The 12,690-nt window shown below is 29.4% G+C and overlaps 1 protein-coding gene across 1 annotated transcript in view; it reads left to right on the forward strand.

The window, feature by feature from the left end:
* LOC107062680 (paired amphipathic helix protein Sin3-like 1) overlaps positions 1–10,543 on the forward strand; it is an 11,987-nt gene extending 1,444 nt beyond the window's left edge. Inside the window, exons 2-6 of the mRNA XM_015313576.1 lie at positions 5,891–5,941; positions 9,155–9,205; positions 9,732–9,926; positions 10,023–10,167; positions 10,466–10,543. Coding sequence (XP_015169062.1) covers positions 5,891–5,941; positions 9,155–9,205; positions 9,732–9,926; positions 10,023–10,167; positions 10,466–10,543 — 520 coding nt within the window. The remainder of the gene's footprint in view (positions 1–5,890; positions 5,942–9,154; positions 9,206–9,731; positions 9,927–10,022; positions 10,168–10,465) is intronic.
* The last annotated feature ends 2,147 nt before the right edge of the window (positions 10,544–12,690 follow it).

The raw sequence follows: 12,690 nt of genomic DNA on the forward strand, positions 1-12,690 counted from the left end.
TATTAGAAATACCGTAAACTCACGGTATATCACATACTTAACTCGTCTCAACTTAACGCAACTCAACTCAAGGATACTCAACTCAACTCAATAATATTCAACTCAACTCAATATGAAAGCAACAATAAAGATGAATTTTATAGAAATAATTTTAAAAAGTAGATAATAACTCAATGTATATAAAAATATATAGTAGTAAACTCTTAACTCTTAGTTGGGAGATTCTCTAACCGACAACCATCACTATCAGCTACGTGATGATACAACGTCTCGCCCATGCTGGGAGAACTTTCCTATACCTTGACGGAGTATAGGACATCCTCAAATAAGTGGATCCACTAATCAATTCTTAAAAGGAATAAGGAATCATCTAAAAAGTATGACCCTTTACCCATGTTGGAATACATGGTTTATGAGGATTTTGAGTTGTCAGAACTCATCCCCATATCGGTGCTCAATAATACTCCCAATAATATATACATATATACCTCATTCTCATATGTTTTAAATAAAATATAACTCCTCCTCAATTTGAGATAATTACTCAAAAGATTTCTGTTAAAAGATATGATGCCTAAAACTACTCATAAACTTATTTAGAAAGCATAGTTTTTCTAATTTTAGATGTAAAGTATTACATACTTGGGAATAATTAGACCCCTCATACTCAATTTGAATAATGAACTCAACTCTCCTTATCCTCATACTCAATTACTCGAGTCTTAAAACAAGATATAAATAATTGTAGAAGACTTCTCAAAAGACTTTCTCGAACTTTACTCTTAATCTTTACTTTAATTTGAAAAGTGAAGTTAAGAGACATGACTAGAATATATGTAGGATCTCTCAATGATTTATGAAGGTTTAGATAGTTAGGATTAAGAAGGGAATGAAAGCTCGACTCAAAGAAATAAGTATGGACCGAAGAACATAAGGGAAGGTAGACTGACGCACCTAGCGCATCCTTGGCCCGTGGTGCCAGCCCTCCATTTACTGGGGATGGTTTGTGGTGCAATGCACGTGCAAGGAGCCATCCCTCCTGGTGCATCAAAGGCACGCCACCCTAGCCCTTTTCAAGAACATTATGACGAATTTTTCTTCTTGATTTTTTGTCCTAATTCACGTGGAATCGGTTGATTTCTTTCAAAATCCCTTAGATTCATTAACCCAAAACAAGTAAATGAAAATCTACTCAAAATCCCTCAAGGAAATACCCTCATTTGCAAGATCCTCACTTAAAGAACTCCACAAAACTCCATTATCAAAGAATGAAGCACAAAACCTCAAAGAACTAAATCAAGAACTCAATATACTCAATCTCATGGATGAATTCAAAATTTGAAACTCTTGATTGGTCTGAGGGTGATCAAACCCATTACTATTAAAACTTACATACCACGAAAGAACCAAGTTCTTGGCAACAATCCTCAAAACATGATGAACGCTTGAAGCTTTCTCCCTTTTTCTACTCTTGAACTTTGCCCTAACCTTTCAAACATTTTAGACTTGAGTGAAAACTAATTTTAATCATATTTGACCCTAATTTGGAGAAATAATGTGTAGGCCCAGTGGGCTAAGGAAGACAAAAATATCCCTCATTTAAAGGGAGGAATTACATTAACTAGATAGGTTGTACTCAAACAACCATATCTTCTTCATCCGAACTCGGAATTTAGCAAACTCGGTGGAGTTGGAAAGAGGACTTAACGACCTTCGTTTGATACCTTATGGGTCCTCTAACTCGTCATGTTTTTAAAGATATGGTCATTTGGAATTGACCCAAAACTTACAATATTAGAGTAACTTGTACCAATCTCAATTTAGCTCTTTCTAATTTAGTTCTTTCTAAATTTAGCTCTTTGTAGGACCAAGTGTTACATCTATTTATTAAACCATTCAAATAAATTTATCATAACCGACCCATTTGGTAGATATACCGACCTGAGTAATCTTGAGGAGAGTTGAAGTGTAGATCACATAAAACTTAGTTAAAACCAATGTGATCGCATAACCTTCTTTCCATTTGAAATAAATTGAATGACGGTAAATTTATCTCTTAGCCATAGTATTCCATTTCATTTGGTAAAATCACTTAAACGGCCCTCATAAAGTCATCCAATTAAACATTATAGAGTTATTTGTACATACAATATTATGTAAACTAATTCCTCTTTGCAAAAATTGAAGTATAATTATTAACATTAAATATCCAACATTGTCTTAGGCTTTCGTGAGAAAATAATTTACCGCACACTTGTTTCAAAAATATAAGGTGAATTCCATTAATTACAAATATATTAATAAACTCAAAATTCTACAGAAAAGACTAACAATGCGTTGTGGAATTCTCATTTTATTTTAATCTAGACGGATATGGAAAAATCTAGCAGAATTTGAAAATGTGCACACTTATTACTTATTTGAAGCTCATTTAAACATTTAAGCTTTTATGAATATTCACCAATTTTTATTGATACAATATAGAGACGTGCATGATATTAGAAGTACATAAGATATATTGTAGCAATATTTTTATGCAATTAATTTTTTTGCCTCACTTCATTGTCATTTTCCTATTTATTTCTCAAACTTGTGTGTTGTAGTTCTTCTGAGTCAAAGAGGAGGGATAAAGGTAAAAGGTAGAGACAAATGAAATGATATTTTTTTAAATATTCTCTGATCTAAACAATTGATTCAAATCTATTTTTTGTTTATAGATCTTTTCAGACATTTTATTTTAAACACTTATCACAAAAGGTAAGTTCATTTTTTAAAAAGGTGCATCTCTTGTTTATTTTTTTTTGGTGTAAACCTTATTTTTGTTGTTCTATTTTTGCAGCATGAAGAGATCGACAGATGACTCTGCATTTGGTTTTTTCCATAGATATTCGTAAGATGTTTGCCTCCTGTTCATTTTTTCTGGGTTGATTTTGTATGTACATAAATAGTTTGGATGAATTGTTGAAAAATTAGTTATCTTTAATTCCTATGAAGTATGGTTTGTGTATCTTAGTGATTAAGACACGTTAGATGCAATTTTTCTCCATAATTTAACAGTTTTGAGTATTTAAAATCAATTTTTTAACTTCTAGTATGAATTATTAGGAAAAATTAAATATAGAGACGGAATCTTTACATATATTGCGTATGTTAGGGTTGGTCTAGAATGAATTTTATTTTTCTCATAATTCTTTGATATGTTAAAGGATCAAACATATCAACAATACCACTATTTCTTTGGTTGTATCGTATTGAAGGATTTGTCGATTTTGAATGAACTATATCAAAAAATTCTTTTATCCCAATATAAGCATAGATTTTAAGTGGATGAGTGTATAACATAATTCTATATTAATATTTTGGACAAATAAATTTTACTGCTAGCTTTTAGCTATGGTTCTATGTGTCACAGTCAATCACAAGTTTCTGGAAGTGGTAAAGGTAATATAAATGGTGATAGTGGTGTTGAGAGAGTTGGTGCTAGTAAGCCAAAAATGAGGATTGATGAGGCATTCTCTTATTTGAACTTAACGACAAGTTTCCAAATCAAAGGGAGAAGTATATCATGTTCTTTGTTGTTATGATGGACTTAAAGAGCAAAAGGTTTTTTTTTTACCACAATTTGCCTATTTTGAATTGTCATTAATTTCTATTCTGATTTGATGGTTTATGTGGAACTATGTGTTTGATATTTCTCACATAATTGATACTGTCAGTGTCATAGAAAAAGTGAAAGATTTATTTAAAGGACATCCGAGTTTACTCCTTTGTTTAAATCCTTTTTTGCCCAATGGCTATGAAATACTCCTGAATGATGAAGATGAGAAAACATATTTCATGGAACAAGCACTTAGCTTTCCGAAAAAATTAAAGGTTACCATTATGTTACCTTATGATTTTAATAATAAAAGGCCTACCTTTTTATTCATTAAAAAACTTTACTCCAAACTTATAGCCTCATAACTTCTTGCAGGAACGGATAGAAAATTACAATTATCTTATAGATATTTTTCCATATTTAAAAACGGGTGCAAGAGCGCCAAAGAAGTGTATGATAAGGTCATAAATATTTATAATTTGAGTACATAGATATTATGGACAACCCTCGTGTTCTTGTTTATAAGTACTGTTTTTTTTATGTGTAGGTTGTCGTACTTCGCAAAGACCATCCATCTTTGCTAGAAGAGTTCAAAAAAATCTTCTAGGACGATTTAACTACTACTAATCAGCTGTCTTATTAAAACGACATTCAAACATTGATGAAGTGAAATATAGTACTTTTAACATGCTCCTTGTTTCAAATATACATCGCTACGTGAATTTAATATAAAATATATTTCCAATAGTTCAATTCAAAACTAATGTTGTTCTATATCGTTTTCATCCTTTGCTTCATCTATCCCTACATTTTTAACTTGATACTCATTTTTTATCATATGTGAGGTATATTTTTTTTTTTGTTCATTTTAACATTTTTAGTTAGTATATTATTAAATAAAGATAATACAATGTTATTATTAATTATGCATATGTCATAGGTTATAGATAGATCCCTTACTATAGTGACTAAATTATCCTATTTAAATATAACTAGTACAATTCGTCCCAGTTTTGTAGAAATCCGTCTATTTATCGACTCTGTCTATCTCAATCTAAGCCATAAAAAGTTACACTAATATCTTAGCTAGATTGACCCATGATTTATCATATCAAAATGTTTTACATAATTAGTTTTTCTTATTTGATATGTTATATGTTGGTGTCAAAATTATAATTTTAATAGGTGCAAAAAATTTATAAATGAACAAATAAAGCAATAGAAACATACTAAGAAGTGAGCGAATTGGGGCATGAGCCACATTTATCCCAATAAATTTCAACTAAAATAATTTTTGGGTGAGTCACTAATCCATCTATTTAGTAACTTAAATTCAAATAAATTTCTCATAACTGACCCTTTTGGTAGATATACCTACCCGAGTAATCTTGAAGAGAGTTAGAATTTAAATCACATAAATTTTGGTTAAAAGAAATGTGATCACATAATATTCTTTACATTTGAAATAGATTCAAATGACTGTTAACTTATCCATTCGCCAAAGTATTCCTTTTCATTTGGTGAAATCATTTAAATGACCCTCATAAAGTCATCCAATTCAGCATTATATAGTTCTTAGTATACACAATATGATGTAATCTTATTCCTCTTGGCAAAAATTGAAGTTTAATTATAATTATTAAATATCCAACATAGTCTTAAACTTTTGTGATAAAATTATTAACTGCACAATTGTTTCAAAAATATAAGGTGAAATGCATTAGTTGCAAATTTATTAATAAACTCAAAATTCTATAGAAAGGACTAACAACACGTTGTGGAATTATCATAATTGTCATTTATCATAATATATAGTGATGTAGAAAAATCTAACATAATTTCAAAAATGTGAACTATTATTACGTATTTTTAGCTCATTTTAAAATTTTACCTTTTTTGAATATTGACAAAATATTGTTGGTACAATAAACAAATGTGCATAAATTGATATTAGAAGTACATGAGATAAACAATAGCAATATTTTTTTTCTCAATTTATTGTTTTCCTCACTTAACCATTGACCTCTTTATTTCTCAAACTTCTCTGTGTTGTAGTTCATCTTAGTCAAGGAGGATGGGAAAGCAAAAAGTTAGAGACAACTAAACTGAAGAACGATTTTTTTATCTTCTCTCATCTAAAAAATTGATTCAAATCTATTTTTCATTTATAGATCTTTTGAGACTTTTTATTTTGCATACTTATCTCAAAAGGTGAGTATGTTTCAAAAATGGAGCATCTGTTGTTTGAATTTTTTTACTATAAAACTTATTTTTGTTGTTCTTTTTTTGCAGCATGAAGAGATTGAGAGATGAGTCTCCATTTGGATTTTCCCACAGAGATCCGTAAGATCTTTGTCTTATGTTCATTTTTATCAGGTCTAGTTTCTACGTACATAACTTGCTTAGGTGAATTGTTGATAAATTAGTTATTTTTAATTTCTATGATGTATAGTATGTGTATGTTAGTGATCAAGAATTGTTAGATGTCATTTTTTATAACTTAACAACTTGGAGTATATAAAATTATTTTTTTGTGTGCTACTCAACTTTATCACGCACAACAGAAGATAAATATTGAGTCTTTACCTATGCTGTGTTGTTAAAGTTGATCTAGAATGATTTTTATTTTTTGGATAATTCATTGTTATTTTAATGGCTCCAACATATCAACAGTACCACTATTTATTTGGTTGTATCATATCAAAGGATTTGTCAATTTTGAATGAATTTTTAAAACCTTTTTGTTGAATCCAAAGATAAATATTGATTTCAAGTAAATGAGAGTATAACATTATTCTATATTAATAAATTGGACAAATAAATTTTACTACCAACTTTAAGCTATGTTTCTATGTGTCAAAGTCATTCATAAGTTTCTTAAGGTGGTCTGGGTCATATAAGTGGTGATAGTGTTGTTGATAGAGCTGGTGCTAGCAAGCAAAAAATGACAATTGATGAGACATTCTCTTACTTGAACCAATTTAAGGACACGTCTTCAATCCAAAGATAAATATTGATTGCAAGTGAATGAGAGTATAATATTACTCTATATTAATAAATTGGACAAATAAATTTTACTACCAACTTTTAGCTTTGGTTCTACGTGTCAAAGTCAATCATATGTTTCTTAAGGTGGTCTGGGTAATATAAGTGGTGATAGTGTTGTTGATACAACTTGTGCTAGCAAGCAAAAAGTGACAATTGATGAGGCATTCTCTTAATTGAACCAATTTAAGGACACGTTTCCAAATCAAAGTGAGAAGTATATCAAGTTCCTTGTCATTATGACGGTCTTTAAGAGCAAAATGTTTCCTACTAGAATTTGCCTATTGTCTATTGTCATTAATTTCTCTTCTTATTTGATGATTTATGTGGAACTAAGTCTTCAATATTTTTTTATAGAATCAATATTGTTGGTGTTATAGGAAAAGAGAAATATTTACTGAAAGGCATCCTCGTTTACTCCTTGGTTTAAATCCTCTTTTGCCCAAGGGCTATGTAATATTCCTGAATGATAAAGATGACATAGAATATTTCATGGAACAAGCACTCAGTTTATGATATTAATAATAAAAGTTGTACCAGTTTTCATTTAAAAACATTACTCCTAACTTATTGCCTCATAACTTCTTGCAGGAACGGTTAGAAAGTTATTGTGAGCTCATAGATATTTTTTTTAATGAAAAGGGGTGCAAGAACACCAAAGAGGTGTACCATAAGGTGATACATATTTATAATTTGAGTATATAGATATTATGGACAATCCTCGTGTTCTCGTTTATAAGTACTTTTTGTGTAGGCTGTCGTACTTCTCAAACACCATCCAGATTTGCTAGAAGAGTTCAAAAAGAAATTCTAGGATGATTTAGTTACTACTAATCAATTATATTATTTAAATGACGCTAAAACATTGATGACATTAAATATAGTATTGTTATCATGCTCCTTGTTTCAAATATACATCACAATGTGGATTTAATGTAAAACATATTTGAAATAGTTTGATTCAAAACTCATATTGTTCTATATGATCATTCATACTTTGTTTCATCTAGCCCTACATTTTTAATTTGATACTCATTTTTTATCATATGTGAGGTATATATATATTTTTTTCACTTTAACATTTTTAATTAGTATAATATTAGAGATAAAGATAATACAATGTTTGTATTAATTATGCATATGTCAAAGGTTATAGATTTATAAGATGGTCTAACTATACTGATAAAATTAGCCTATTTAAATATAACTAGTACAATCCATCCAAGTTTGGTATAAGTCATATATTTATCAGCTCTGACGTCCATTACAATCCAAGCCGTAAAAAAGGTACACTAATATCTTAACCAGATTGACCCATGGGTTATCTTATCAAACTGTTTTAAAGAATAGTTTTTCTTATTAGATATGTTATATGTTGGTGTAATAAATAAAAAAATATAATTTTAAGAGGTACCAAAAACTTATAAAAGAAAAAATAAAGCATTTGAAATTTAGTAAGAAGCGGACGGATGAGGGCATGAACCACATTTTATCCCAATAAATTGTAACCTAAATAACATTTGAGTGAGTCAGTAAGTCATATATTTATAAACTCATATTGAAATAAATTTATCATAACCGTCCCATTTGGTAGATATACCGACTTGAGTAATCTTGAGGAGAGTTAGAGTTTAGATCACATGAAATTTATTTAGAAGAAATGCGATCACATAACCTTCTTTCCATTTGAAATAGATTTAACTGACGGTAAACTTATCCCTTAGCCAATGTATTTCATAATATTTGGTAAAATCATTTAAATGACCCTCATAAAGTCATCTAATTCAACATTAATTTAGTATATACAATATAATGTAATCTAATTCCTCTTTTCAAAAATTGAAGTATAATTGTAAACATTAAATATTCCACACAGTCTTGACTTTTGTGAGGAAATAATCAATTATTTCCAAAATATAAGGTTAATTGCATTAATTACAAATTAATTAATAAACACAAAATTCTACAGAAAAGTGTAACAGCATGTTCTGCAATTCTCATAGTCGTCATTTATTATAATCTAGAGTGATATTGAAAAATCTAGCATAATTTCAAAATGTGCAAACTTATTACTTATTTTAAGCTCATTTTAACATTTTACCTTTTTTAACTATTGACCAATTTTTTTTTATACAATATATAGATGCGCATAATTTGATATTAGAAGTACATAAGATATCCAATAGCAATTTTTCTAAATTTATTTTTTAGCCTCACTTCTTTATCATTTACCTCTTTATTTCTGAAACTTGTGTGTGTTGTAGTGCTTCTAGGTCACAAACGGGGTGGGGGGGGGGGGAGGGAGGTAGAGACAACTGAACCAAAAAAAGATTTTTGTTATATTCTCTAATCTATACAATTGATTAAAATCTATTTTTTGTTCATAGATCTCTTCAAACTTTTCATTTTACAAACTTATATCAAAAGGTGTGTTTATTTAGAAAATGGAGTTTCTCTTGTTTATTTTTTTTTGTTACTTTAAAACTTATTTTTGTTGTTCTATTTTTGCAGCATGAAGAGATCGAGAGATGACTCTCCATTTGGTTTTTCCCATAGAGATTCGTAAGATCTTTGCCTTCGGTTCATTTTTTTCTACGTCAATTTTGTATGTACTAAAATTTTTTAGTTGATTTTTTGATAAATTAGTTATTTTTCATTCCTATGATGTATGGTCTGTGTATCTTAAGTGATCAAGACATGTTAGATGCCATTTTTTTTGCAATTACTCAACAACTCAGAGTAGTTAAAATCATTTTTTTGTCTTCCCTATAATTATTAGGCACAACTGAAGATAGAGATTGAATCTTTACCATTTGTTGCGTTTGTTAGGGTTGATCTAGATCGATTTTTATTTTTCAGATAATTCTTTGTTAGTTGAGGGCTCCAACGTATGAAAAGTACCACCATTTATTTGGTTGTATCATATATTAAAGGATTTGTCAATTCTGAATGAACTATTAAATGTTTTTTCATTTATCCCAAAAAAATCATTGATATAAACTGGAAGACCGTTTAACATAACTCTATATTATATATTGGACAAATAAATTTTACTACAAACTTTTAGCTATCGTTCTATTTGTCACAGTCAATCACATGTTTCTGGAGGTGATTTGGGTAATATTAGTGGTGATAGCGATGTTGAAAGACCTGGTGCCAGTAAGCCAAAAATGACGATTGATGAGGCATTCTCTTATTTGAACCAAGTTAAGGACACGTTTCCAAATCAAAGGGAGAAGTATATCACATTCCTTGTTGTTATGATGGACTTTATGAGAAAAAGGTTTGTTGATATTACAATTCGACTATTGTCAATCGACCCTAATTTTTATTATTATTTGATGATTTATGTGGAACTAAGTCTTGATATTTCTCACAGAATTGATATTGTTGGTGTCATAGAAAAGGCAAAAGATTTATTCAAAGGACATCCTAGTTTGCTCCTTGGTTTAAATCCCTTTTTACCCAAGTGCTATGAAATAGTCTTGAATGATGAAGATGAGAAAACATATTTGATGGAACAAGTACTCAATTTTGTGAAAAAAATAGAGGTTACATATATGTTACTTTATGATTTTAATAATAAAAGGTCTACCTTTTTATTAATTAAAAAACTTTACTCCTAACTTATGGCCTCATAACTTGTTGCAGGAACGTTTAGAAAATTACAGTGAGCTGAAAGATATTTTTTCCATGTTTAAAAAGTAGAGAAAGAATGCCAAAGAGATGCACAATAAGGTGATACTATATATAATTTGAGTACATAGATATTTTGGACAACCCTCGTACTCTTGTTTATAAGTACTATTTTTTTATGTGTAGGTTATCTTACTTCTCAAAGACCATCCTGATTTGCTAGAAGAGTTCAAAGTTCTTCTAGGTCGACTCAGTTACTGCTAATCAACTATCTTATCTAAACAAACCTAAACCATTGATGAAGTTAAATATAGTACTTTTATCATGCTCTTTGTTTCAAATATGCATCGCTATGCAGATTTAATTGAAAACATATTTCAAATAGTTCGATTGAAAACTCATATTGTTATATATTATTGTTCATCCTTTGTTTCATCTAGCCCGACATTACTAACTTGATACTGAACTTTGATCATGTGAGGTATACTATTTCTTTTTTCTTCATTTTTACATTTTCAATTAGTATATTATTAGAGATAAACATAATACAATACCCGTACGCGTATGTTAAGGGATATAGATTTATAAGATGCCCTAACTATAGTGACAAAAAAACCTATTTAGATATAATTGGTACAATATGTCCTAGTTTGGTACAATCCATCCATTTATGAGCTCTTTCCATTTCAATCAGAGCCGTAAAAAGTTACACTAATATATTTAGCTAGATTATCCCATGGGTAATCTTATCAAACTGTTTTAAAGAACAAGTTTCATTTTTTGATATGTTATATATTGGTATAATAAAGAAAAATTATAATTTTAAAAGGTAAAGAACAAAAAAAAGAAAATGAAACTTAGTAAGAAGTGGGTGGATTGGGGCGTGAGCCATATTTTATCCCAATAAATTTTAACAGAAATAAATTTTGAGTGAGTCAATAATTGATCTATATATTAACTTAAATTCAGATAAATTTAGCATAACCGACCCATTTGGTACATATACCTACCTGAGTAATCTTGAGGAGAGTTAGAGTTTAGATCAAATAAAATTTAGTTAGAAGAAATTTGATCCATAACCTTCTTTGAATATTTAATAGATAGAAATGACGGTATACTTAGCCCTTAGCCAAAGTGTTCTATTTCAGTTGGTAAAATCATTTAAATGAATCTCATAAAGTCACCCATTTCAGCATTATAGAGAAGTTAGTATATACAATATAATATAATCTAATTCCTCCTTGCAAAAACTGAAGTATAATTGAAACATTAAATATCCAACTTAGCCTTAGACTTTTTTAAAAAAACAATTGACCGCATAAGTGGTTAAAAAATTGTAATCACCCTCGAGGTCATTTGGGTGTTTTAGGTGCTTCTACTGTTTTGCCCCTTTCTTACCGTTGTTATGGTGTTTGTGTGGTGTCGGAATCGGTAGCATGCTTCTTGAGGTAATTGGTTGTGTTTAGTTTAACTTTGTCAATCTTTTGTGGCCTTATGCTTAAAGAGTTGAATTTAGTCAACTTGCGGAGATTTTGATGTTAGATTAGAATTTCATCAGTTCCATCAGATATAGAAGAGTTATTTTGGTCAGGTGTGATGATCGGTTATGGTTTTGAGGCTTTGTTTTTGGAGTTGGTTCGTGTAGGAGTTTTAGCCTTTAAGTTTTCCTTAAAGTTTAACTTCCACTACAACAAATTCTACTATCAGGGACAAATAATTTCGTCATTTATAAATTATATTTCATCACTTAAAATCTTGTTTGTTGAATGAAATTTCGCCAATCAGTCTTCACTTAACGTCTGTCGCTAAAAGTATACAACGACGATTTACTGTTGTGTCACTAAAAGTATTATATTAACTACTAAAAGAAAAATCGTCTCCAAATGCATAAAAATTTGTGAGGAATTTACTAATTAAAATAAGTATAATTTGTTTGTAGTTAATAGTATATTTTTTCACTAAAAATGTTATTACTATCGATAAAATTATGTCGTCGCAAATTATTTAGTTCAATAAGTGATGACATTAATTGTCTCAAAAGTTATATGTACTTCGTAGTGAACAAAAGTAGTTTCTTCACTAGCGACTACTTTTTATATACAAAAATATATTTTATACTTAAATGTATAAATCAAGGAAAAATTTATTATTATAAAAACACTTAATAATTTTGTGGGTAAATCTATCATTTTGTCACTAAAAGTATTAGTTTTACCGACAATATACACTGTCATTTTAAATTATCACGATTACTGACAATTAAAATTGTCATAACAGAAAGAAATATCTGGCACTTCAATTTTACGAGCTTCTTCCTTGGAGTGTGCACTTTCAAATAGTTGTTTTAACTTGTAACACCACTGTCGACTTCTTTTTTTCTAGATATACTCACAACTATCATTCATGTAATG

The sequence above is a fragment of the Solanum tuberosum genome, unplaced genomic scaffold (genome assembly GCF_000226075.1).
Source record: "Solanum tuberosum cultivar DM 1-3 516 R44 unplaced genomic scaffold, SolTub_3.0 scf00259, whole genome shotgun sequence".
NCBI classification, from domain to species: domain Eukaryota; kingdom Viridiplantae; phylum Streptophyta; class Magnoliopsida; order Solanales; family Solanaceae; genus Solanum; species Solanum tuberosum.